At 45.0% G+C, this 26,548-nt stretch overlaps 1 protein-coding gene across 2 annotated transcripts in view; it reads right to left on the reverse strand.

The window, feature by feature from the left end:
• iars1 (isoleucyl-tRNA synthetase 1) overlaps nucleotides 1–26,548 on the reverse strand; it is a 295,901-nt gene that overhangs the window by 248,216 nt on the left and 21,137 nt on the right. For both annotated transcript variants that reach the window (XM_070895389.1, XM_070895388.1), the window contains exons 2-7: nucleotides 24,220–24,350; nucleotides 21,378–21,534; nucleotides 20,825–20,944; nucleotides 16,621–16,703; nucleotides 11,003–11,120; nucleotides 8,747–8,894 (exon numbers count right to left, since the gene is read on the reverse strand). In XM_070895389.1, the coding sequence (XP_070751490.1) occupies nucleotides 8,747–8,894; nucleotides 11,003–11,120; nucleotides 16,621–16,703; nucleotides 20,825–20,944; nucleotides 21,378–21,534; nucleotides 24,220–24,338 (745 nt within the window). In that variant the 5' untranslated portion in view covers nucleotides 24,339–24,350. The remainder of the gene's footprint in view (nucleotides 1–8,746; nucleotides 8,895–11,002; nucleotides 11,121–16,620; nucleotides 16,704–20,824; nucleotides 20,945–21,377; nucleotides 21,535–24,219; nucleotides 24,351–26,548) is intronic.

Here is a 26,548-nt window from a genome sequence, read left to right on the forward strand (position 1 = left end):
ACCTGGAACTTGAGATCTGTCAAGTAGTAACGGGCATCCGCAGGCGGAGAATTTGCCAAACTTCTGCCCAGCGAATGGCATTGAAATAAATGGGAATACCCGCACTTTGATTGGTTGGGCCAGCTCACGTGATCCCAGGGATGCGTGCGAAACGCCTACATCCTTGGGATATGTGGAGCTCTGCACAGGTCTTTGTGTAGAGGCCCAGGACCGCAAGTCTCCGAACCTCCCGTGCCACCAAGTAAGTTCATAGAAATTTTTCAGTTCGGAGGCATCCACAGGAAGCCTCCGACCACAATTTCCAAACCTATGTACTCTGTGCCCAACTTGCTTTCAATTCATAGAGGGCTGTTATATAGTTATTTAAATTACTATGGGTCTACAAATCGGGGTTGTGCCAGCAATACTCCATAAGTAGCAAATTTTGAAGTGTCCCAATATTTTTTCACAAACACTTTCTCTGCTGCTTTACTGTTGGCAAATCAAGGCGGAAAAAGCAGCAACAAGTAAACCATTTCAGCACAGCAAGAACAGTACATAAATTGATTTTAAATGCCCAGACATGGTGCCATTTTATGTTGGCAGGTGGGACAACACTCAAATGGAAATCCATAAACTGCAAGTGCTGTGATCTTTATTTTCGCTTCCAAAGTGCCATTAGGGCCCGCCATAGGAATCTCAATAAAGATGAAAGCTTGCATTTCAAATGGCCTCCAATTGCAGCTTTCAGGGATCATAAAAAGGTCAGATTCTGGAGGCATGCAGTTCACCTCCTTTCGATCATCAGGTGCTATCGGCAGCAAGATTATCAGTAGAAAATTATCAAGATAAAAACCATGAAATATCATTTATTTTTCATGTATTAGATTCCCTAATGGTATGCACTTTAGCAGATTGTTATCTACACCGAAGCCAGTTATCAACAAATGTACATTATCAGTATGAACCAACTAATGCAACAATTTTTCCTCTCTCTTTAGAGAAATCCCTCTCTTCCACTTAGCACCATTCCAATATTTCAGGAATCATCATATGAGGAACCATGGCTGAAAATCCACACCTATTGCAAAAGACAGTACATTATCACCCAATTTGTATTCCTTCCTTTCCTATTCTGTAAAACATAACTCATTTGCTGAAGTGAAATTCCAAAGTGCTGGCAGATCTCTGGTACTTTACCCAAGTGGCCATTCTTCATGCAATTAGTGAGAGTCGCAGGCTATCAATGGAGGGCTTCACATCCGAGGACAATATCAACTTGCACATTTTCCAGTAGAAATCAACAACAACTTGCATTGGTAACAGCATCGTTAAAGTAGAAAAATGTTCCAAGGTGCTTCACACAGCTGTAATTGTGCAAAAATGAACACCAAGCCAAAGAAGCAGTTATTACAAGGGGCGACCAAATACTTGGTCAAAAAGGGGGATGAAGAGGAGGAGGAGTTTATGGAGTTAGTTTAGAGCTTGCTGAAGGCGTGGATGCAAATAGTGGGGCTAAGGGAAGGTTGATGCATGAGAGGCCAGAATCAGAGAAAGGAGATCAGAGAGTGGTTGATAGGGCTGGAGAAATAGAGAGGGGCATGGCCGGGAAGAAATTTTCAAAACAAGTATGAACATTTTAATTTGGAGGTAGTGGGGGTTGATATGAGAGCCAATTGGGTATTTTAGCAAGGACAGGATTGAAGGGTGAGTGGGACTTGGTGCAGAAGAGGTTTAGGACAGCAGAGTTTAAATGAGCTGAAGCTTACAGAGGGTGGAAGATGGGAGATCACCCAGAAAAGCGTCAGAATAGTCTTTGGTACCACGGATGAAGAGTACCAGCAGCAGATGGGCTGAGGCAGGGACAAAGGAGGGTGATATTATAGCAGTGGAAGTTGGTCTTTGCGATGGAGAGGACATGAGGCTGGAATGATAGCCTGGGTCCAACTGGACAACAAAGTAGTTGACAACTTAAGATAATCGCCGGGGAGAGGTGGTGGAGAGTTACAGCTGTGAGTCGTTCACATACATGTGGCATCTGACTCCATTTCTGTGGTTATGTTATAAGTGGGCAGCATATACACGAGGGAGAGAAAGGGCGAATGATAACTCAAGACTCCCCCAGGGATCTAATAATGCAAGGACAGAAAGAGAAGCCATTGCAGGAGATGGTCTGGCTACATAGAATTTACAGCACACAAACAGGCATTTGGCTCAACAGGTCTATGCCGGTGTTTATGCTCCGTGCGAGCCTCCTCCAACCTTACTTCATCTCACCCTATCAACATATCCTTTTATGCTATTCTCCCTCCTGTACTTATCTAGTTTCTCCTTAAATGCATTTATGTTAATCACCTTAACCATTCCATGTGGTAGTGTGTTCCACATTCTCACCACTCTGTGAGGAAAGAAGTTTCATTGGTTAAGTAAGAGTTGAATAAGGGAAGGATACTCCCACCAAGATGGACATCGGAGGAAAGTCTGGTTCATCGTGTCAAAGGCTAGAAAGAGGTCAAGGAGGAGAAATGCACCACTGTTATTTGTAACTTTGATTAGGGCTGTTCCAGTGCTGTGTCCGTTGTGGAAACCTGATTGGAGTGAAGGGTGTGGATTTGGGGGCGTAGGGTCATAATATTCAAGCACTTGAGAGGAAAGGAGGTTGCAGATGAGCGGTAGTTTGCAAGGATAGAGGAAGGCGAGGGTGAATTTTTTTTTTTTAAAAAGGAGGTTTATAATGACGGTGGTTTTGAAAAGGATGGAGCACTTGAGAGGGAAGCATTTTACACTGTCATCTAGCATGGGAACCAGGAAGGGAAGTTGTGAATGGGGGTCATTGGAACAGAAAGTCAGTCTTCATGGACAAGATGAGCTCAGAGAGGGCAGGAAGGGACATAGGAGAGAAACTCAAGAAAGATGTGGCATGGGATGGAGGGAGCTTGGGAGTAGATTTGGCTTGGTGATCAAGGAAGCAGCAAAGGCAGCTGAACGACTAGTCTCAATTTTGGTGACAAACGAAGTCCATGAGCTCCTGGTACACGATGGTGAAGGGGGGCAGGGGGGAATGGTTTAAGGAGATGGATCATAGGAGAAAAAAGAAGCTGGGCATTATCTCTGCTCTCCAAGGTCATTCTGGAGATATGGCTGATTTTGGCAAAGGATAGAGAGGTCCAGCAGCACTTGATGTGGTCCAGTCAGATTTGGTGATGGATGGCACGATGCATCAGATATGCTCAAGTCTGTACCTCTTAGATTTGAGAGCGCGAAGATGGAACCATTCAGGGGGAATATCGTTTCCATCACCGTGATCGCCTACGAGCAGCACTGTAACATCACTGTCTCTGCCCCTAACTCAGTGCATCTGCTGCTGAAACCTTCATGCTTTTGTAACCTCTGGACTCAACTATTCCAATGCTTCCCTAGCTGGCCTCCTAGCTTGCACTCTCCACAAATTTGAGCTCATCCAAAACTCTGCTGTCATAACTCGCACCAAGTCCCGTGCTCGCTGACCTACTGTGGCTCACTGTCCGGCAACAGCTTGATTTCAAAATTAATTTCCTAGTTTTCAAATTCCTCATGGCCTCACCCCTCCCTATCTCTACAACCTCCTTCAGCTTTGCAACCCTCCAAGATATCAGCACCCCTCCAATCCAATTCGGGCCTCCTACGCTCCCCGATTTTTATTACTCCACCATTGGCTGGTGTGCCTTCGACGATTTATGCCTTAACCTCTAGAATTCCCTCCCTAAACCTCTCCGCCTCTGTACCTACCTTTTCCCTTCAAAATGCTCCTAAAAACCTACGTCTTTGACCAAGCACCTGTCCTAATAGCTCCTTATGTGGCTCAGTGTCACATTTTGATAAGGCCAGTGAAGCACATTGGGACGTTTTACTACGTTAAAGGTGATATATAAATGCAAGTTATTGTTGTTGAATGACCAGGATGAGGTTTTACTGGGGACAAGAGCATCAAAGATGGAGATCACCAAGTGATTGAGTCGATCGACAGCTGCAGAAGCAGTGCTGCAATGAAATATAGGTACGGCTGAGCTGATAAAATACAACACCTCTGTGTCATAAAGTGTTCATTCTCTGTAAAAAGAGTATCTCCAATAAGAGCTAAATGTAGGACATTGTTGCTATGGAAATGCAGGTGTTGAAGGACACTGAAGGACAAAATCACTAGCGGTTGCTTCCAGACTCCAAAAGGAGTGAAGTTGCACAAAGCACTTCAACATTTTTTTTAAATCTCAATTTAATGTATTTCCTTCCTTTCAAGGCATCAAATCGTTGCTCGAGTACAGATTCATGGGCACCTGTTGGCCTCCTGTACCTTGCCCAAGTGTCCATTATTCATGTGTGAGTCATATTGACAAGTATTGGGAGGCTATTCAATCGTGGATGCATTACAGATGAGCCCAATCCCAACGCACGCAAGGTCACACGGGTCTAGCAGGAGAACTCTTGTCAAATGCGGCCCTTCCGAACACAACTAACTCAGTCCAAACAGAGATTTTAACCTGCATTTTCCCTGATCTGCATTCAGCAGCTATGGGGAGCCTTTGTGGAAATTAGTGAAAACACCTGGAACATCAACGTGTGGCACAGAGTAGTGGGATTGGAGTTTAATCCACTCCTGACAAGTTGCCAAACTCAATCACTTTACTGCAGGGATTCACCAAAATGCAGGGCAAAAGGAAATACTAAATGTGGGTCACACTTATATATACCCACAATTGTTTATATTTAAGAAGTTGTAACTGAGTTCTGGGAACCAATTTTTAAGTTGACACATTGTGGCTCCCTGCACTTTTCTGGCAAGGAATGTCCCAGAACCCTGCTAGAAAATGCATGGTTTAAACAGTGTGCAAGCCATCCATGGAATATCACAGTGGCAAACCCTCACAGTACCACTCCAGAGCACAACACAATGGGAGCACCGTAGCAGTATAACTTTATCTGATTTGGGAAAACACTGACCTTGAAAATCTTCTTTAAAACAAAATGGTTGCTGGAGCCATCATTCTTATCTAAAGAGACTTAACAAAGTAGAAAGCTACAGCTACCAGCATGCATTTGTGCCGACAACTCTCAGAAATTGAGACCGACAGCAAGACTAGCCACTTCGAGTATGTCAGCCCTCCTGCACATCTGGAAAATTCCTACAGATGAAAATCACAGCCATTTCCAGAAAGTGATTGGATCAAAAACAAGTTAAACCATGTACTCCAATATTTTATGAGGCACCTTTGGACATAAGACAATGTATATTTTCTAATAGCTGATTACCAACAACTACATTTTGCAAGTACATTAAGACAACTGAACACATGTGCACTGGAGGAGAAAACTAACAAGTGGAAAAGAGCTCAAAAAGAAACATCTCAGAATGCTGCTTTGTGACGAATTCTAAACTGTGACATCAGCTGCATTTCTTTTCACCTCAAAACTTAAAAGCAACCAGGGAAAAAAATATTAATATCTAAACAGCGATTAGTTCTGGAAAGACCACACCATTTTCAAGTTTGCAGGTATGCTCTGGATAAACCCCCTGAATGTAAATATGTTTATTTAAGACATAAAGTAGGTTAATCTTTTCTCAAGTTTTAAATATTCCTTGGCTTATACATGTAATATAGTAGAACCGTTCTTTACCTTTACTTTCGGATGTGGATTTTTATAGCAGAGATTAGTCGAGCATCTGTGGCAGTGCACAGAAAATCAAGACCAAGTACAGTATTCAGTTAAGAAGGGCAAGAGGAAGAAGAAACCGAGGGAGAGAGGCACAAGAGTGAGTGCTGATCGTTGCATTTCGATCTGGGAAATCTTCGCAGTACCGGAGAGGAAATGGTGAAGTGCAAAATTTAGACAGTGGGGTGGGGCGAGATTGGGAAAATTCAATCAACTGGGGCAGTGGCAGGTGTGGCACAGCAATCCAGCCAGCAAGGTTGAGGTTGGGAGGGGGGGGGCGGTAAGTGAGAAGCACTGAAGAGGAAGAAATTCAGGTCAGGGGAGATAGAGATCTTCATGGCATGGGAAATCCGACCAGCAAGGGGAAGGCTGCCAAGGAAGAGCCATTAAAGTCAATTGGGGGGTGGGGTTGGAACATGGAATACAGGGAATGGAAACCAATAATGAACACCAATCACAATGGGTGGCGCGATAGGAAAAAGAAAAGACTTGCATTTGTATAGCGCCTTTCATGACCACCAGACATCCCAAAGCGCTTTATAGCCAATGTAGTACATTTTGAAGTGTTGTAACGTAGGAAATGCAGTAGCCTATTTTGATAAGGTTCCACATGGTAGACTGGTCACGAGGGTTATAGCCCATGGGATCCAGGGCAAAGTGGCAAGTTGGCTCCAAAATTGGCTTGCAGGTAGGAAACAAAGGTTGATGGATGTTTTTATGACTGGAAGGATGTTTCCAGTGGGGTTCCGCAGGGCTCAGTACTGGGTCCCTTGCTTTTTGTGGTATATATCAATGATTTAGATTTGAATACATGGAGTATGATTAAGAAGTTTGCAGATGATACTAAAATAGGTTGTGTGGTTGATAATGAAGAGGAAAGTCACTGGCTGCAGGAGGATATCAATCTACTGGTCAGGTGGGTAGAGCAGTGGCAAATGGAACTTAATTCCGAGAAGTGTGAGGTGATGCACTTTGGGAGGGCTATAAGGAAAGGGTATACACATTGAGTGGTAGGCCACTTAATAGTGTCGATGAACAAAAGGACCTTGGAATGTTGTCCACAGATCCCTGAAAATTGCAGGGCAGGTGGATAAGGTGGTTAAGGCGGCATACGGAATGCTTGCCTTTATTGGCCGAGGCATAGAATATAAGAGTAGGGAGGTTATGCTTAAATTGTATAATACTTTGGTTAGGCCACAGCTGGAGTACTGCGTGCAGTTCTGGTTGCCGTATTATAGGAAGGACGTGATTGCACTAGAGAGGGTGCAGAGGGGATTTACTCGGATGCTGCCTGGTAAATGCTTTCTTAGCTATGAGAACAGATCGGATAGGCTGGGTTTGTTCTTATTGGAACAGAGGAGGTCGAGAGGAGACCTCATTGAGGTATACAAAATATTGAGGGACCTGGACATAGTGGATATAAGGGCCTATTTCCATTGGTGGAGGGATCTATTACGAGAGGGTATAGTTTTAAGGTGGTTGGTGGGAGAAGGTTTAGAGGGGATTTGAGGGGAGGCTTCTTTACGCAGAGGGTTGTGGGGATCTAGAACTCACTGCTGGAAGAGTGGTGTATGCAGAAACCCTCACCACTTTTAAAAAATGGTTGGATGGGCATTGAAAGTGCCGTAACCTGCAGGGTTACGGACCTAGAGCTGGTAATTGGGATTAGACTGGATAACCTTTTGTTGACCGGCGCAGAAATAATGGTTAGTACTGCAGGGAATCAAATACAGCCATGGTGATCTCCTGGACTAGTTTCAATCGCCTGGATAGAGTCAGAGAGGAATTTTCCCAGATTTTTTTTCTCCCTAAATTGACCTGGATTTTTAAATGTGGTTTTTGCCTCTCCCAGGAGATTACATGGCTGCGGTTGGGGTGGAGTGTCGAAGGTTTCAGTATAAAGGGTGTCGCAGTTGTGTGAGGTGGACTGGTTGGCCTGGGTGGTCTTTGCCTTTCCACCATTGTTCATTGTTCGTGGGTTCATATGTAACCTTCAGGGCTGCTGACCGAGGGCTGTGCGGCTCTTTGTCGGCCGGCATAGACACAATGGGCCAAAATGGCCTCCTTCTGCGCTAAATTTCTATGTTTCTATTTGTGCACAGCAAGCTCCCATAAACAGCAATGTGATAATGACCAGATAATCTGTTTTTTTTTTAAAGTGATGTTGATTGAGGGATAAATAGTGGCCAGGACACCAGGGAGAAATCCCCTGTTCTTCTTCGAAATAGTGCCATTGGATCTTTTACTTGCACGTGAGAGGGCAGACAGGGCCTCGGTTTAACATCTCATTCGAAAGACGGCATCTTCCACAGTGCAGCATTCACACAATATGGCACTGGAGAGTCAGCTTAGATTCGAGAAAGGAGGTTGAAGGTGCAGAGAGCCTGTTGGTTCCAAAAAGAACTCATGACCAAAAAACATCATGACTGCGTTTCAGAGTGCACAGGAAGACCAACCTCAACCTCTCACTTGTGGGAGACATGTACGTTACAGCGATGCGAGTGTCACGAACCCCAGTAATCCCATTAACCTCATCTTTGTCGTTGGGCTATCATTTCAAAAGTCTCTGGAGATGCAAAAAACAGAGTCACCCACCTAAAAGAACATGTGACTTTGGTGATTTTTAAAATGGCACAGAACACAAGGAGTTGCCACTCCTGACCTTTATCAGTTTATAACCAGGCTCTCTTAACTGCCCTCTGAAATGGCTCAGGATAGGGATGGGCAATAAATGCTGCCATTACCAGCGATGCCTTAATCCCGTGAACGAATTTTTTAAAAACTTTGAGAAAGTCAGGCAATTTACGATGGTGTTCGGAACTCAGGAAGGAAACTATTTATATTTCAGGAACCAAACATTTACTTCACTCTCTTGAAGATCTCTGACAAACTGCTTTCCAAATCCTTCAGTTTGTGCATGCACATCTTTACAACAGCTTGACTTCTGTCTCACTGGTAAGCAATGCCATGGCAGATCTGTTAATATTAATTAGATTTCCTAACAGAAAGCAAACTGGAATTATATTGTAAATTTCAGAGACTTCAAAACTTCTGTAATTCGGTTTGCAACAAAGTTTACCTTTGATTTTTACATACAGATATTCTGGGCTGACGCAAATAGCAAGGTTGCTAGGCAAGGTCCACGGTGTTGTTGTCCAAGCAACCAAGGATACACTTTCATCCTCCTCCAGTGGAAAAGTCACAATGACAGAAGGATCTTGAACATCCTACAAGCATTAAGACAAGGCATAAATTATAATCTTACCAAAAAATTACAATTAGATATTTATGTTACATGCACAAATAGTTGGATATGCTTACTGGAAATGTTCAACCCTTGATTTCTAATTTAAAATGTTGTTTATAATTGCCTTGCCGTAAGATTAATACGAAAACGTGATTACAAGTTGAACCTCTTTCCGGCACCCTTGGGACCTGGCCTGGGTTTGCCGGACGACAGGAGGTTAGCATTTCGAGCCCAGCTTCGGTCGGTTCGGAGGCAGCGGGGAGAGGAGGAACTGAGCTAAGAGGCTGGGCAACTTCTACGGCTCCTTCGTGTCACCCAACTACTTCCGCCCGCAGCACGCCGCGGCACAGCTGGACTGCACCTGGATGGTGGACATGGACAGCCGGCACATCGGGCTTCAGCTCCGCCTACAACTGGGCTACAGCGACAGGGTGCGTGTGTACAACGGGGGCGACCCAGGAGCGCAGCAGGCTGCTGCAGACCCTCTCCTTTCGCACAACTGGCGCCCCATCATCTTCCAACAAGAACTGCTTCTCCTGCCAGCCGGAGAACTTCCACTGTGGCACCAAGATCTGCATCTTCGAGCAGTGGCGGAGCAACGGGCAGGAGGATTGCCAGGACAAAGCTGGGGCGAAATGCAGCCGGCCACAGGACGCCAACCCGGCCTCAGTGGGAGCACCGGAGGTGGCGGGGGGAGGAGAAGCAGCCAGCCCTAGGTCACAGCGACCCCACCGTCGGGAATGATGCTGAACAAGGGAGGTAGCCGGATAAGAGAGTACCAGGTAAGAGGGGTTCCAAATGGCTAATGATATTCATGTTGTTTCTGGCTAAAACGTTAAAGAAAAATGTCAAAAAGACTAAATTACTCATTTAATCTGAGTTTTGACTTGAGCACAAATTAAACCAGATCACATCATGGAGAGGTGAAATCCATAAAATATATCTAATTATGCTGCAAATGTGGCTCCAGGGCCGACTGAATAGGAAGAAAACCAGAATCACTGTTACAATTTCACATGCTTTGCAACCACCCAGTCCATCTGAATCTTCCAAAATATATACCGCTCTGAAGTATCACAACAACTCACTTTGAAAAATATCAGTCTTTCATTTTCAAACACAAGCTAATTTAATGATGCATCACACCTCCTCTACTATGCCAGTAGTTTAACCTCAAGAATCCTGTGCACTTGGGCAGCTTGTAGCCAGCCACATATTTATTTCACCACTTTTCCTTAAAGAGGGTTTGTTACACGTTTCAACGAATAGGGAAAATGCAGTCAAGAGTTATTTCGTGAGTAAACATCTGACCGAAACAAGTTTGAACTCACAAATTCCAACATTATTTGAAGCCAACTGCCTCGCCTCCCAAAAGAGGAACCTCTCCAGAGTTAGTAGGAACACTGCAATCAATGGAATTACATCCCATCAGGAAAGGGGAAGGGGAAATGTATCATTTTCTTTGAAAGAAAATCCTTTCTCCTTGACTCAGTAGGGTAAATTTATGCAAGATGGGCATTCACCCAGCGCCAACAGCGTAAATTTCAAAGACTTTATTAATATGTAAATTGATATGGTGTCTATTGTCCCTTTAGCAATTTGCAAAGAGCTCTGTGAGATTTTCATCGCATCAGTTTCGCTACCAGGGCAGCATTGGTCTGTGAGGAGTTGAAGCAATTCGGGTAGCATTGCCACTGGGCTCTGTCATGTCTGAATAGATAGATTAACCAACAAAATAGCTTTTGCCGAGAAATATTTATCTGCAGCAACTGAGGCAATTGAGTTCTATAATTTGGATTTACTACTAAGTCAAAGAGGATTGCAATAGATCCCCCTTTCTTGTTGAGCAAAAGTAAATGCTTTGATTGCAGAGATTGGAGATCACTACTGAATCATCAAATTTTTCACCAATTTAAACAGTTCCGACTGGATTTGTACTTCTTGCTAGCAATATAGTGAATGATGGTCCTAAAGCATTTGCTTTCAGAGTGTAAAATTCAAAAGAGCTTCTCAAACCCACACTACTGTGGTAGAACTGCTGGAATACTGCTAGGCATGTTTAAAAGCAATTATGAAATTTAGTATTACCTTATAATTTTGGTGTGATTCAAAGTTAGAGAGAGGCGTGTTGCATGCAGTAGAAAACGGCATAACTTTCACTCCTCTGTAGACCAGGCCCTTGTCATAGAGCTGTTTAAACACCCACCTAAGAAGAAAACAAATTTCAAGACACACAGGATAACTACATTGTCATAAGTAAATTTCATTAACCCTTTCGTATCCAGTTAGGGCACCTTTTGTGAGCCTCTCTTGCAATATTTGCCAGTAAATCTTGAAGTTCAACATTCTCTCAATGATGGAGGGAAGGGGGAATTTGCCTCCTAATTTTTTTTGCCTCACCTCTGCTCAGATTCAGAATCTCCCCATGTAGATTCCGCTCTATGATTCAGGATATCAGAATACAAACCTGCTCTCTAATAGACTACTGTTGCACTGCATAGTAAGTTAAATGTCATCATGCATCCATTATTATTCTCCCACTAGAAACAGTAAAGGGTCGTTCATTTAAACAGTTAGTAATTACACAGAAAGCCAGTGATCAATATGTAGGACAATAGTTTCTTACAATAATGTACAGTATGTACAAAGAGCAAGGCAATGCAAGACTAGCAAAGAGAATCTGTTGTGGTGTGACCCAACAGTCAACAGTGAAGTATTGTGATTTCACTTAAAAAATTATACTTTCATTTTTAAAATAAGATATTAAACATTTTATGCATAGCTCATTTGAGGCCCAAACTGACTATTTTTTTCCAAAAATTGCATTTGATGTGTTGCATATTTTGTTGTCCCACCCGTTTTTTCGCCGCACTCACGTGAAATGCTCCGACTTTCTAGGCTCAAAACAGCGCCAAAAAGACGTTCCCGGATTCTGGACGCTTTGTTGACTCTCCTGGGGCTTGGCGCGGCGTGGCGATTCCATTGGGGGGCAGAGCTAAGGTCCTGCACGGGAAAGAGTGCCGGCAGCACTGCACATGTGCATTGGAGCGTTCGCACATGCGCAGTAGCGAATAACATTGGCAATCGGCCAGTTCCCTGTGCTCTCCCGCCCGCACCTATCCCCAGTCGAGTGGCCTCCCGCACCAGCCGGCCCGCTGTCCGTTGATTCCTGCAGCCAGCAGCCTGTGTCTTCTGGGAGCCCAGCCCAGTCTGCCTGTATGTTCTGGGTGCCCAGCCCAACCAGCCTGTGTGTTCAGAGAGCATGTGGCCAGTTCCCTGTGCTCTCCCGCCCGCACTTATCCCCAGCAGAATGGCCTCTCGCACCGGCCAGCCGCTGACTTCCCGGGCCCGATTTAGGAAGGTAGTACTTAAGTTTTATTTTTTATTTCTTCTTGATGGTTTTTATGCTTCTTGAATGTTGTTGTCATTTGTTTCGTGCATTGTAAGGTCCTCTCCGCTTCCCTTCCCGCCCCTATCTCTGGCTACCTGCGCTGATTTCATAACTCTCCTCGAGGGTTTTCTGTGCGGCCACAAGTGGCCACATATGCTGGCCTAAGTTAGTTTGGAGCAACTATTAGCTGTCCAAAGTGGCTTAAATGGCCAAAACTGGTGTAGGTGGCTGGTAAAGCCCCCTTTTGAAAAAAACTAAACTAAAAAAATCCTAACTAACTCACTTACACTGGCGCAAATTGAATGTGCAAAATGGGGATTTTTAAGATACTCCAGAAAAATCAAGTTGCTCCAAAAAAAACGGAGCAACTCCGGGACAATTTTGGGCCCAATGTACTGACTGTTTACTGGTTCAATTGTGCTGTGCTGTTTTTTTTTTTTTTAAAAGCCTCTGTTCTGCTGCCTTTTTTTTTAAAAAAAGGTAATCCCAGTTACGCTGCCTTCATTTTCCCCTTTGTATTTTTTTTTTAAAAAGAGCTTCATTGTGCTATGTACCTTTTCATTTAAAACGTCTATTTCCAAACTGTGTTTTCTGTTGCCCTGCTACTTTTCTTAAAAAAAGCTCAATTGCTCATTTTGTTTTTCTTTCCCCACTTTTTTGGAAGGCCTATTCCCAAATGTCTTCTTTTTTAAGGCCTGCTTATTGCTGTCTTTTTTGGGGGATTTTTTTCCAAACTTCTCTCCCCATCCATATTCTCCACTGTCTTCTTTTTCACCACTCATCAACTTCAAATCTAAGTGTTCTGCACTGCACACACCAAGTGCTCATCACTCCAACATCATTACTCATTACTTCCTCTGCCCCCTTAACTACTCACCCTTCATTTTCTCTTCAGTACTATACCCAATTGCTAACTATGGTCTATGCCTCTTAATTCAAAACTGATTAATTCAAAATTACCACAAAGTTGTGTTAGTTATGTTGTTAACTTTAAATTAATGAATAATTCAACTTATTTAGCACAAAAGTGATTGAATAAATTATGAAGTTGAGTGTAGCCCCCAAAATGCTTAATACTTTACCATATGTGGCATCAACTCCTACCAAGTACAGTTAGTTGCTTCAAATGTTGTTTTCAGTTTTACTTGATGTATAGCTCCACCTGCTGGATCTTTTGTAAAAGCACACTTATGCAACAACAACTTGTATTTATATAGTGCCTTTAATGTAGTAAAACATCCCAAGATGCTTCACAGGACTATTTACAGGATAAACGTTTGACACTGAGCCGCACAAATAGAAATTAGCACAGAAGGGTAGATGGGCAGAGAGGTTTAGGCAAGGAGTTCCAGAGCTGGGGGCTTAGGCAACAGAAGGTAGGCCACCAAGACTACAACAGCAACTTGTATTTATATAGCATCTTTAACGTAGTAAAATGTCCAAGGCGCTTCACAGGAGTATTAGAAGACAATTTTTTTTTGACACCAAGCCATACAAGGAGAAATTATGGCAGTTAACCAAAAGCTTGGTCAAAAAGGTGGTTTTCAGGAGCATCTTAAGGAAGGAAAGAGAGGTCGAGAGGCAGAGAAGTTTAGGCAGGGAATTCCAGAGCTTAGGGCCTAGACAACAGAAGGCACGACCACCAGTGGTTGAGCGATTATAATCAGGGATGCTCAAGAGAGCAGAATTAGAGGAACGCAGATATCTCGGGGGGCTGTGGGGCTAGAGGAGATTAGAGATAGGGAGGGACGAGGCCATGGAGGGATTTGAAATCAAGGATGAGAATTCTGAAATCGAGGCATTGCTTAACCAAGAGCCAATGTAGGTCAGCGAGCACAGGGGTGAAGGGTGAACGAGACTTAGTGTAAGTTAGAATACGGGCAGCCGAGTTTTGGATAACCTCAAGTTTACATGGGAGGCCAGCCAGTGTGCGTTGGAATAGTCAGGTCTAGAGGGAACAAAGGCATGGATGAGGGTTTCAGCAGCGGATGAACTGAGGCAAGGGCGGAGACGGACAATGTTACGGAGGTGAAAATAGGCGGTCTTAGTTATGCTGCGGATATGTGATCGGAAGCTAATTTCAGGGTCAAATATGACAACAAGGTTGCAAACAGTGCGGTTTAGCCCCAGACAAATATTCGGAGAGGGATGGAGTCAGTGGCTAAGGAATGGAGTTTGTGGTGGGGACCAAAAACAATGGCTTTGGTTTTCCCAATATTTAACTGGAGAAAAGATTTGCTTCTCCAGAACTGGATGAGACAGTCTGAACTCAACTGAGAACTGCCAAATTGATTTGCATTTTATACATTCGCTTTAAACCAATCGACCTATTTGATTTATACACAATTACCCATTATGGCTCTTTCGAAGTGAGCATCAAGACTATTTTAGGTATGAGGAACAAGTTGAAAAGATATGGTTTGGTTTTTTTTGTGCCATTTTCGCCCCTTTCTTCCTGATCCCTCAAAGGATCAACTCCTTGCTCAAGTAAGGATCCACAATTGCCAGATGCCTACCGATACCTCCTCCAAGTGACTTCTTCATATAGTAGCCAAGACCCTGAGTACTGGCTAGCTATTTGACTACAAGAACCATCACAGCTGAACCTAGTCCCGTGTTCATTGGCTGTCCATGTATACATATGCATTTTGAGCAGCAGCTGCTGGATAGCAATCAAAAAAAACAGGATAAGCTGGCCAATTTTCCATCCGCTAACCCCAAGTACATCCTGTAGCATCCCAGTGACCACCCCATCTGATTGAGAACAACTAATTACAGCCTGATTGGGCATCAAACCTAGGACCTTCCTGGTCTGCAAGGCTCAGCTATTCAGTGATTTGACTGTGTGGAAAGATTAAGTTGGGCTTGTTTTTTTTCAAAGTAGACTTTGAGATGAGCTCAATGAAGTTTAAGATTATGAAGAAACTAACTAAATTGATCCAAGTAAGCCTCCTCCTACCCCTCTTCATCTAACCCAATCATTATTGCCTACAATTCCAATTTCCATCGTATGCTTATGTAGCTTCCACTTAGATTTAGCCATGCTATTTGCCTCAATTACTCCTGGTAGCGCATTCCATATTCTTACAAATCTGTGGATAAAGACGTTTCTCCTGAATTCCTTATTAGATTTATTAGTGACTAGCTTATATTTATGACCTCTAGCTTTGGACTCCCACACAAATGGAAACATTTTCTCTATGTCTATCCTATCAAACTCTTTCATAATCTTAAAAGATCTCTGTCATCCCTCAATCTTTTCTTTTCTAGAAAAAGAGAGCTTCAGCCTGCCTGATAAGTATATCCTCTCAGTTCTGGTATCATCCTTGTGAATGTTATTTGCTCTATTTCCAATGCCTCTATATCCTTTTTTATAATTCGGAGACCATAACTGTGCACAGTACTCCAAGTGTGGTCTAACCATGAAGTCATTAACAACATCCTCTGTGATTTTGGTGCATTATCCATCCAGATCCTCAACGTCTCTTCTCCACTGACCAACTCAGTGTGACTGCCCTCGCTTTGTTCCACTCTTACCGATCTGATTGTCGTCACAACATTTCTAGCAATAACTTCTCTTCCTGGCTTCACACCATAGCCTCTGGAATCCTCCAAGGATCTATCCTTGCTCCCCTCCTAGTCCTCATCTACACAGCGCCACCTGGCAATATTATCTGCAGCTACGGGGTCTGCTTCCACATGTACGCCAATGATACCCAACTCTACCCTTCCATCACTCGCCTTGACCTCTCCACTGACAGTGCTGTCAGAATGCTTATCCGACATCCAGAGTTGAATGAGCTGCAATAAGATTGATCTTGTAAAATGTCATTATTTTAGAACATTTACCAAAGTACGATGTTTCCTGAAATCATTTTCAGCAAATTGCACAGTTGAACTATAATTTCCTTATTCTTCCAGTAGGAGGAAATATTCATCAAAAATCTTCGAAACGTTTTGAGTCACTCAATAGAGAACTACCACATTGAATTTTTCTCTTTAATCCACGCTCGTTACTCCAAAGACATCACCTCTCCTCCACAACTGACCATTTTGTGAGAGAGGAGCCTCAAAATAAATTGAAGTCTACAGACTACAAGTTTATCAGTTTTGTTTTGTGTAAAAAAAAAAATATTTTTTAAAACGCACAGCCTGCCGAAGTTCTCGCATGTTTAAAAACTTACTGAACTTGAAGGTATAATTTTAAACTACCAACAAATCTACCAAATCTGACTTCATCAGCTAATTTTCAACACTTAGTATATTTTAACAATTGCGGTTGCAAAGAAAAGATACGGTTTATTTTAAGACTTACCAAACAGATTCCATGAATGAAGGATACAGGGTCTTATAATCATTCTTAAAATCAATCCAGCGTCCCAATCGGGTGACAGCGTACTGTTGATGAAAACCAAGCATCATAAATATTACAAAGATGCTCGTGTCATAAAATAGTAAAAGCTGAATGATAAAAACGTCTTGTAATATTGGAGAATATCAAATAAATTAATTTCACAAAATATACCATACTGTTAAATATTATGGCAAAAGTTTTAAACACCAAATAAACAAGTTAATCAAATGTATTCATTTTCCACTCTATTCCGCACCCCAGTGAGCAAATGCATCACAATGTGTTATGGAGCCAGACAGACCAAAAAGATAGATCCTGAAGTTATTCCTTTGCAATTTATTTAACGGAGTGATTATCTGCAACAACAATTTTGCGCCCTTCTGTGCATGCGCACGGTTGGCCCCGCCTCTTTTTGCGCATGCGCACCCGACCCCCTTATGAGCATGCGTGATGTCACCAAGGTCCAGCTGTGCATGTGCAGTACAGCTGCAGCTGCCATGTGGCGTGGCCCACGCTTTCCTCAGCTCTGTGGGAGAAAGCCCCTCACTGGATCTGTGGCGAGAACGGAGAGAGAGGGAGATCGGATCAGAGAGGGAGTTCGGAACGCAGAGATAGAGAGACGGGTCGAATGAGGGAGAAAGTGGTCGGAGAGAGAGTGGTCGGAGAGAGAGAGAGAGAGAGAGAGGGAGATCAGATCAGAGAGACGGGTCGGAGAGAGGGAGAAAGTGGTCAGGAGACAGAGAGGCGTCGGAGAAAGAGAGATCGGGGAGGGAAGGGGGTTGGAGAGAGGCGAGAAGGATAAAGGGATCGGAGAGAGAGAGGGGGGGTTGAGAGAGTGGGGGGGGGGGGGGTTGAGAGAGTGGGGGGGGGGGGTTGAGAGAGTGGGGGGGGGGGTTGAGAGAGTGGGGGGGGGGGTTGAGAGAGTGGGGGGGGGTTTGAGAGAGTGGGGGGGGGTTGAGAGAGAGGGGGGAGGTTGAGAGAAAGGGAGGGTTGAGAGAGAGGGGGGGTTGAGAGAGAGGGGGGGTTGAGAGAGAGGGGGGGTTGAGAGAGAGGGGGGGTTGAGAGAGAGGGGGGGTTGAGAGAGAGGGGGGGTTGAGAGAGGGGGGGGTTGAGAGAGAGGGGGGGTTGAGAGAGAGGGGGGGTTGAGAGAGAGGGGGGGTTGAGAGAGAGGGGGGGTTGAGAGAGAGGGGGGGTTGAGAGAGAGGGGGGTTGAGAGAGAGGGGGGGTTGAGAGAGAGGGGGGGTTGAGAGAGAGGGGGGGTTGAGAGAGAGGGGGGGTTGAGAGAGAGGAGGGGTTGAGAGAGAGGGGGGGTTGAGAGAGAGGGGGGGGTTGAGAGAGGGGGGGGGTTGAGAGAGGGGGGGGGTTGAGAGAGGGGGGGGTTGAGAGAGGGGGGGGTTGAGAGAGGGGGGGGTTGAGAGAGGGGGGGGTTGAGAGAGGGGGGGGTTGAGAGAGGGGGGGGTTGAGAGAGGGGGGGGTTGAGAGAGGGGGGGGTTGAGAGAGGGGGGGGTTGAGAGAGGGGGGGGTTGAGAGAGGGGGGGGTTGAGAGAGGGGGGGGTTGAGAGAGGGGGGGGTTGAGAGAGGGGGGGGTTGAGAGAGGGGGGGGTTGAGAGAGGGGGGGGTTGAGAGAGGGGGGGGTTGAGAGAGAGGGGGGTGTTGAGAGAGAGGGGGGGGTTGAGAGGGGGGGGTTGAGACAGAGGGGGGGGTTGAGAGAGGGGGGGGGGTTGAGAGAGGGGGGGGTTGAGAGAGAGAGAGGGGTTGAGAGCGAGGGAGGGGTTGAGAGCGAGGGAAGGGTTGAGAGCGAGGGAGGGGTTGAGAGCGAGGGAGGGGTTGAGAGCGAGGGAGGGGTTGAGAGCGAGGGAGGGGTTGAGAGCGAGGGAGGGGTTGAGAGCGAGGGAGGGGTTGAGAGCGAGGGAGGGGTTGAGAGCGAGGGAGGGGTTGAGAGCGAGGGAGGGGTTGAGAGCGAGGGAGGGGTTGAGAGCGAGGGAGAGGTTGAGAGCGAGAGAGGGGTTTGAGAGTGAGGGGAGAGTTGAGAGAGAGAGGGGGGGGGAAAAGAACAGGTCAGGAACTCGGTGGGCGGCAGGGGCGGGCCGGCGGGGGGAGTAAAGAGTATAGAGAGCACAGTGGGGATGGCAGAAGAATGTGATCCAGGTCTAATATTGGGCGGGGGGGAGAGCCGGGGGGAGGTGTTCAGAGCGTGATGCAGGTGGCAAGATTTGACGAAATCCAGAAGTCACGACACTGTCACTATTCACCTCATACCCAATATACTTGTTATCAATCCATGAACCACACACAATGCCCCCTCTATGGCGTGTGAGGTCAGAGGGTGGGGGAAGTGGGGTTGGGGAGAAGGTCAGCAACCCAGGGGACAGTGGGAAAGAAGGTCAGCAAATTGGGCTGGGGGGGGTGGGGGGGAGCAGGGGATTAGGTCATGAACTTGGGTGAAGTGGGTGGGGCCAGAACTTGTTTGGCAGGGGTTAGAGAAGGTCTTAACCTGTGAGAGTGAGCTCTATTCTGTCTGGAGTCGGCAGTCAGAATGGCTCGAATTACACTTTGCCAAGTCACCGATTACGTCGGCAGGGTGGTTCCAATTACACATTCCAAAGAAACTGCTGGGTGTGTCTTATCCTCCAAGGGGACCAATCAGTAATCAGTCATGTGATCAAGGGGACCCAATCAGAGCTTTTAGGTATTACAAATAAACGCGTCCCTCATTTGAAAAAGTAGTATTGTTGGGAACACCCACTAATTTACTTCAGAGATCATACACATCAACGGAGAAGATGCTGGATTGTACTTTGTCAACTATGAATACACTCTAATGGGAGGATTGTGGGTGTTCTTAACCTTTTTAAACTTGAAAGTGTTCGTGGTGCCACTGGAGGTAGTTACAAAGTGAAGGCCATTTATTGTACTTAATTTAAAAGCTAAGTTTTTGACTTTGAGCAGACTACAGCACTAAGCAATTTAGAATGAGGCAACATACTGTACCAAAGGATAGCAGCATGCAGCCTGACAATCGAGTAGCAGCACCCTAAAGCCTATCTGCTACCTTCTGTTGCCCTCTTTCACATTGTTCTTGTGCATTTGATATCTCACTTTCTTCATTCTCATCTCCCTCTGCCACATTGCTGGCTCTGTGATGTATTCTTCCCACTTGTCTTTGCGACAATCTCTTACTGCCAGTTGTTGTCTTCTTTCTTTCCTTATGCCTGTCGCAATCTATTTTCATCTCCGCCTCTTTCCCCTCAACTTATCATTACATCTTTGTGCATGTGTTCCTATCCCTGTATCTTTGGGTCTCTTTTCCCCAACCTCTTTATACATGACAATATCCATGTCCCCGTTAATTTCTTTTCACAAAGATCTCCCCTCCCCCTCCAAAGATTGTCACATTCACAGAAAGATGAAGGATGGAGAGCTCACCAAAAACAAAATCCAATAACCACAAGGATATTAGGCTGGAACTTCTAAAATCCAGAGCAACAAAAAAAAACACAAGTGGATGACATGGTCAAAAAAAGAAAGAAAAGTGAGAGCAGCCAATTATTTGCGCTTGTGCAGTAAGGTGAAGTGTTGGTCAGGAATGGAGCAGGACACCTTTTTTCATCTCAACACCATGTAATGCATGAAAAGCAACTTACTCAAGATTCTTCATTTTCAAATAAAAACTAAACTGTGTTGAAATGAGGAAACATTTGGAAAATGAGGGAAACTCAGGGATGAGGGGAGCAGCAAAATACTGAAGCTAAGAAAATGATGAGCAGAGCAATGCAAAAACAGCACAGCGCCACCAGTGGTAGGAAGGGCGAAAGACAATGAAAAGACAAGTTTAATTGTAATTTTAACAGGCGGTACCCATTAAAAGTAATATAAACAGAGGAAGCCGCAGATGTGTATTTCAATGGAATGTAATTAGAAAGCTTCAAAAAGGATTCAAAATCATAATCTCCAGAGTCAGACATGTAAATTCTCATTTTCAAATGTTACAAATACCTGCTAGGCATCGTGCAGGCCAATGTGAGAAATTGTAACACAAATTCCGAAACAGAAAGGGAAAATTAACATACTGATCAGCTAGCAACATTTCAAAGGCTTTTTATTGGTTCTGACCCATAGTTCTCTTCCTCTGAATAGAGGATCATATTAAGTCAATTGTACTTACCTCCCATTCATTGGAATATCTCATCACTATGCCTCGACAGTGTCTGTTGTATTCAGCAATTCCCATTTTTGCTACATCTTCGGGTCCCTTTATTCCCAGTGTCTTGTCAATTTCATATTCCTGCACACATTATACAAAGTTTCAAATTTGAAAAACTGATGTACTTTCGTGACAAAAGGCTAAAATTTTAATTTTGTCGACAATTCCAAGTCTTTCCTAAAATAACCAAATTATGAAGAAAATATCTTTAGCTTTGCTTTTTTTTTTAAGAACTGTGACAATGTTGTGCTTTCAGCTATTAATAAAAACCTATTACAGCAACATTGATATTCAATCTTACAAATTATTTAATTCTGATGACAGCACCAAATGATGGCTAATTTCTCAATTTAAACTGTTGCTGAGGTGCTGAGCAGAGCCAGAATCAGTTAATATTTGTATAATACAGACAACAAACGTAAATATATTTATGCTTGCACAACAGCTGTCTCTTACTCCCCCAAAATTCCACATTGGAATAAGATAATAGAGTAAAACGTTTCTCCAAACCTACCACAGGTAAGCCGTGACAATCCCATCCAAATCTCCTTTCCACACTAAATCCACTCTGATGAGCAAATCTGGTCACTATATCCTTTATTGTCCCAGCAAGTATATGGCCATAGTGTGGAAGACCAGTGGCAAAAGGAGGTCCATCATAAAAAGTGTACCTGTCAAGTCAAACAGTAATCATGCATTGAATTAGATCTCTTACTGAAGAGACAGAAATGCTCAAATCATGTAAATCTCCACATAGCAGCAAAAAAACAAATATAACAAAGCAATTATATGGTACAGGTTGAACTTCCCTTATCCGGCACCCTCGAGACCTGGCCTGTGCCGGATAACGGATTTTGCCGGAGGGGAGGTCACATGTTCTATCTTCTTTTACAACTGCCAGCCCCCAGTCCCCAGCCCCGATACAGATATCCCCGACCCCGCGATCCACTCACTGCAAGTAATGAAGAGGTATTTTCTTTTTGTTCGGCAGAAAACCGAGGGCATCAGGGAGGGGAGGGGGGGAGCGGCCAGCCCGAGGACACAGCCCGCCAGCCCGACCCCAGAGGGAGAGCCGACGGTAGCAGAGAGTGGAGGAGCGGCCAGCCCGAGGACCTCCCCCAGAGGGAGCGGTGATGGCAGTAGGGAATAAAATAACTTATTAAGCTTTTATTTATAAAGACTGAGGAAGGAGTCTCCGCCTTCAGGAGAGCAGACAATATCGGTGAGTACGAAAAAAAATGATCTGTGTATGCGCCACACGGCGGCCAAGAATGGTGCCGGATAAGAGAGTCTCAGATAAGAGAGGTTCAACCTGTACTTTAAATGTAGAAAACATGCCAAATCCTCTCTCAGAAAGGAAAGAAAAAAAATGAAAAGTAATAAAGTAAAGGACAATAGGCCAGAGTTGGGAGAGAGAGTTAGGAGAGGTGACAAAAAGCTTGATCAAGAAATTGGGTTTTAAAAAGGTTTTTAAAGACGGAGAGAGAAGTGGGTTCATGGAAAGAATTTGAAAATGTAACTTCAAGGTGGCTGAAGGCTCGGCCATCAATAGTGTAGATGCGGAGGTGGCGGTAGGGTTAGAATGCACAAAAAGCAGGAGTTGGAGGAATGAAGATTGTGGAAAGGCTGTAAGATTGGAGAATAGGGTGGGGCGAGGTCCTGAACAGATCTGAAAAAAAGGATGAGGATGTTAAATTGAATGCATTGGGGGACATGGTGAGGATGGGATTTTGTGCGGAGGAGTTTTGGAAAAAGTAGTGAATTTATGGTGGTTGGAGGACAAGAGAAAAGCAAATCAGACATTAGAAACATTGACAGAGGTGATAAAAAGCATGGATTTAGGTTTCAGTTACAAAGAGGCTGAGGTAGAGACAATGGGGCCAAGTTTCAGCCTGAGCTGCTCCTGTTTTTTTGGAGCAACTGGTTGAGAATGGAGTATCTTAGAAATTGCAATTCTCGGCATTTAGTTTGCTCCAGTTCTAGTCAGTTCGAACAGTTTCAGTTTGGAACAGATTTATTTTTCAAAAGGGGGCGTGTCCAGTCACTGACACCCATTTTGAAAGTTTAGGCAGTGAAAACTTACTCCAAACTAACTTAGAATAGAGTAAGTGTAGATTTTTGTACGCTCAGAAAAACCTTGCCTGCACTTAGAAAATCAGGCGTAGGTGACAAATCAGGCGTAGGGAATGGAGGGGGTTAAAGGGAAGTTTACAAACATTAAACACTTCAGTTTTACAAATAAAGACCATCATCAATAATAAATTATAAATACATCAATAAATCAATCAAAAAAATTAATTAAAAAAAAATTTAAAAATCAGTAAATAAAACATTTTCTACTTACCGACTGCAGCATCGGGAGCCCTCCAACAGCATGCTGGGATGCCCCCCCCCCCCCCCCGCCTCTATCTCTCTCACTTTCTGTCTGTCAGTGTCTGCGTTTCTGACAGCGAGGGGAGGAGGGGGGTGGGAGGGGTCGGGGGAGAAGGGAGGGGAGGGAGGAGAAGGGAGGGAGGTGAGAGAGGAGAGGGAGGCTGAACGGGCCGGGCCCAAGACTTAATTTAAAGGTAGGTGGCCGGGGGTTGGGGGGGGTGGGGTGGGTCAGGTCCGGGAGCAGGGGTCGTGTCCAGTTGGGGGGGGGGGGGGGTCGGGTCCGGGGGGGGGTGGGGAGGGGGGAAGTCGGGTCGGGAGGAAGCAGGAGTTGTTGCAGCCTGATCCATGCAGCCCCAGTGAGGCCATTTGGCCAGGGCAAGGGGCTGCGTGCTTCGGGCCCCTCCCACACAGTTTTGGGCGCCTGGAGCTACTGCACATGCGCGCCCACTGTTGCGCGCCTGTGCAGAGGTCCCAGCACTGTTTTCAGCGCAGGGATCTGGCTCCGCCCTCCACAGCTCGTGCTGCGCTGCGCCCGACTCCAGAGGACCTGCAGGGAGCCGGAGAATCAATAAGTATTTTTTAGGCGCACTTTCTGGCGCGAAAAACGGGCTTCCAGGTCGGGGCTGCGCCGTTCTAGGCGCGGCCCAAAACTTGGGCCCATTGTTGTGACATTGGAAGTCCAATATTTGTACTCTTTAAAGCTGCCATGCGCAAGAAATATAATCTCTCACGACCTCAGAGCACAACAGCTTTAAAGAGTACAAATATTGCACTTTAGCAAATTGAAAAGAAACTGCTCGATTGAAGAAATTTTAAGCACAAAATGCACTTGGTAACTAAGGTGGTGAGAAATGGACATTTCTCAGGTACTTATTTTGTTTAGTGCAGCTAAGAAACACTTCGGAAAAGCTGGATTATCAATTCAAAATATAGATCGCTTTTAATTATTGAATAGAAATTTAAAAATTTGAAGAATATCTCACCTGGGCCGGGTTTTAGCCTGTTTCAGACATTCTTGAAAACAATCCAACTGCTTCCAGATCTTCAGTATCTGCTCTTCCTCTGCAGGGAAGTTGATGGTTTCTGGCACAGGTTGAACCATTCTTTACAATATCTGAATTTGAAAGAGAAGGAAGTAATCTTTCAAACTAAGCTAACAAAGTGATTAGTTACCAATTTAGAAAGTTGGCACAACTCAATGGGTCAAAAATAATAATGGTCACATATTTTAACCCACAATAAATGTCAGATCATTTGCAGCCCATTTTGCCTGAGAAGAAACGGGAAAAGCTGCTCATTCGAAAATCAGACTCAAGTGGTTGAAGGATTTAAGCCAAACAGCTGTGAAGTTATCCAGCAGCAAGGAGACTATGGCCAGAGATACAATATCCAAAGAGAAATACCTAAGAAGAACAAGTCTTGCACTAGCTAATCTTCGTTGGAATCAGGCTCTATCAGAAACAGCTGACTCCCAAAATATTGCAATAATTTGCAATTGAGAAAGCCCAAAATATTTTGTATAAATATTTCATTACAGCTCATTAATTCTACAAGGATTATAAGGAGTATCTATTAGAGGATTACACATCTTTTAGTTATAATGGTCCTGAATTTGCACCCCCATGGGCGCGTACGAGGTGCACACGTGTGGGAGCAGCGTCGGAGCGGCCTATAAAAGGCCCAGCGGGAGCTCGAGAGTCAGCGGCAGTTGGCGAGAGGTGGGAGCAGCGTCGGAGCGGCCTATGAAAGGCCCAGCGGGAGCTCGAGAGTCAGCGGCAGTTGGCGAGAGGTGGGAGCAGCGTCGGAGCGGCCTATGAAAGGCCCAGCGGGAGTTCGAGAGTCAGCGGCAGTTGGCGAGAGGTGGGAGCAGCGTCGGAGCGGCCTATGAAAGGCCCAGCGGGAGTTCGAGAGTCAGCAGCAGTTGGCGAGAGGTGGGAGCAGCGTCGGAGCAGCCTATAAAAGGCGTACCAGTGCAGCTACAGCGGGAGAGAAAGCAAAAAAGAAGTAGAAAGGAATCAAAAGGTGACGTCACAGACAATGGGGTAAGTGATTGGCTGATGATTGGTGAGTAGCTTTTCTTTTTATTTTTATATCAGTAAGTAAACTGTAACATTGTTATTACCAATTTAAGGGTATCTAAGGGTTAAGGCATGGCAGGAGAGCTCGGTCACGTGATATGCTCCTCCTGTGCCATGTGGGAAGTCAGGGACGCTTCCGGTGTCCCTGACGACTACGTGTGTAAGAAGTGTATCCGCCTCCATCTCCTGATGGACCGCGTTGCGGAATTGGAGCTGAAGGTGGATTCACTCTGGAGCATCCACGATGCTGAGAATGACATAAGTGGCACGTGTAGTGAGTTGGTCTTACCGCATGAGAAGGATCTACAGCCAGCTAGGGAATGGAAGACCAGCAGGAAGAGTAGTACAAAGAAGGTAGTGCAGGGGTCCCATCTGGTCATCCCCCTGCAAAACAGATACACTGTTTTGAGTGCTGTTGAGGGAGATGACTCATTAGGGGAGAGCAACAGCAGCCAAGTTCATGGCACCGTGGCTGGCTCTGTTGCACAGGAGGGCATAAAAAAGAGTGGGAGAGCGATAGTGATAGGGGATTCAATCATAAGGGGAATAGATAGGCGTTTCTGCGGCCGCAATCGAGACTCCAGGATGGTATGTTGCCTCCCTGGTGCAAGGGTCAAGGATGTCTCCGAGCGAGTGCAGGACATTCTGAAAAGGGAGGGAGAACAGCCAGTTGTCGTGGTGCACATTGGTAAAAAAAGGGATAAGATCCTACGAGACGAATTTAAGGAGCTAGGAGTTAAATTAAAAAGTAGGACCTTAAAAGTAGTAATCTCGTGCCACGTGCTAGTCAGAGTAGGAATCGCAGGATAGCACAGATGAATACGTGGCTTGAGCAGTGGTGCAGCAGGGAGGGATTCAAATTCGTGGGGCATTGGAACAGGTTCTGGGGGAGGTGGGACCAGTACAAACCGGACGGTCTGCACTTGGGCAGGAACGGAACCAATGTCCTAGGGGGAGTGTTTGCTAGTGCTGTTGGTGAGGAGTTAAACTAATATGGCAGGGGGATGGGAACCAATACAGGGAGACAGAGGGAAACAAAAAGGAGACAAAAACAAAAGACAGAAAAGAGATGAGTAAAAGTGGAGGGCAGAGAAACCAAAGGCAAGAAACAAAAAGGGCCACTGAATATAAAAGGGCTGCAGGAGGGGTAAAAACTAAAAAATCATGGTTTAAAAACTGGGATGAAAACACTCTACCTAAATGCACGCAGCATTAGAAATAAAGTAAATGAGTT

The sequence above is a fragment of the Pristiophorus japonicus genome, chromosome 12, assembly GCF_044704955.1.
Source record: "Pristiophorus japonicus isolate sPriJap1 chromosome 12, sPriJap1.hap1, whole genome shotgun sequence".
NCBI lineage: Eukaryota > Metazoa > Chordata > Chondrichthyes > Pristiophoridae > Pristiophorus > Pristiophorus japonicus.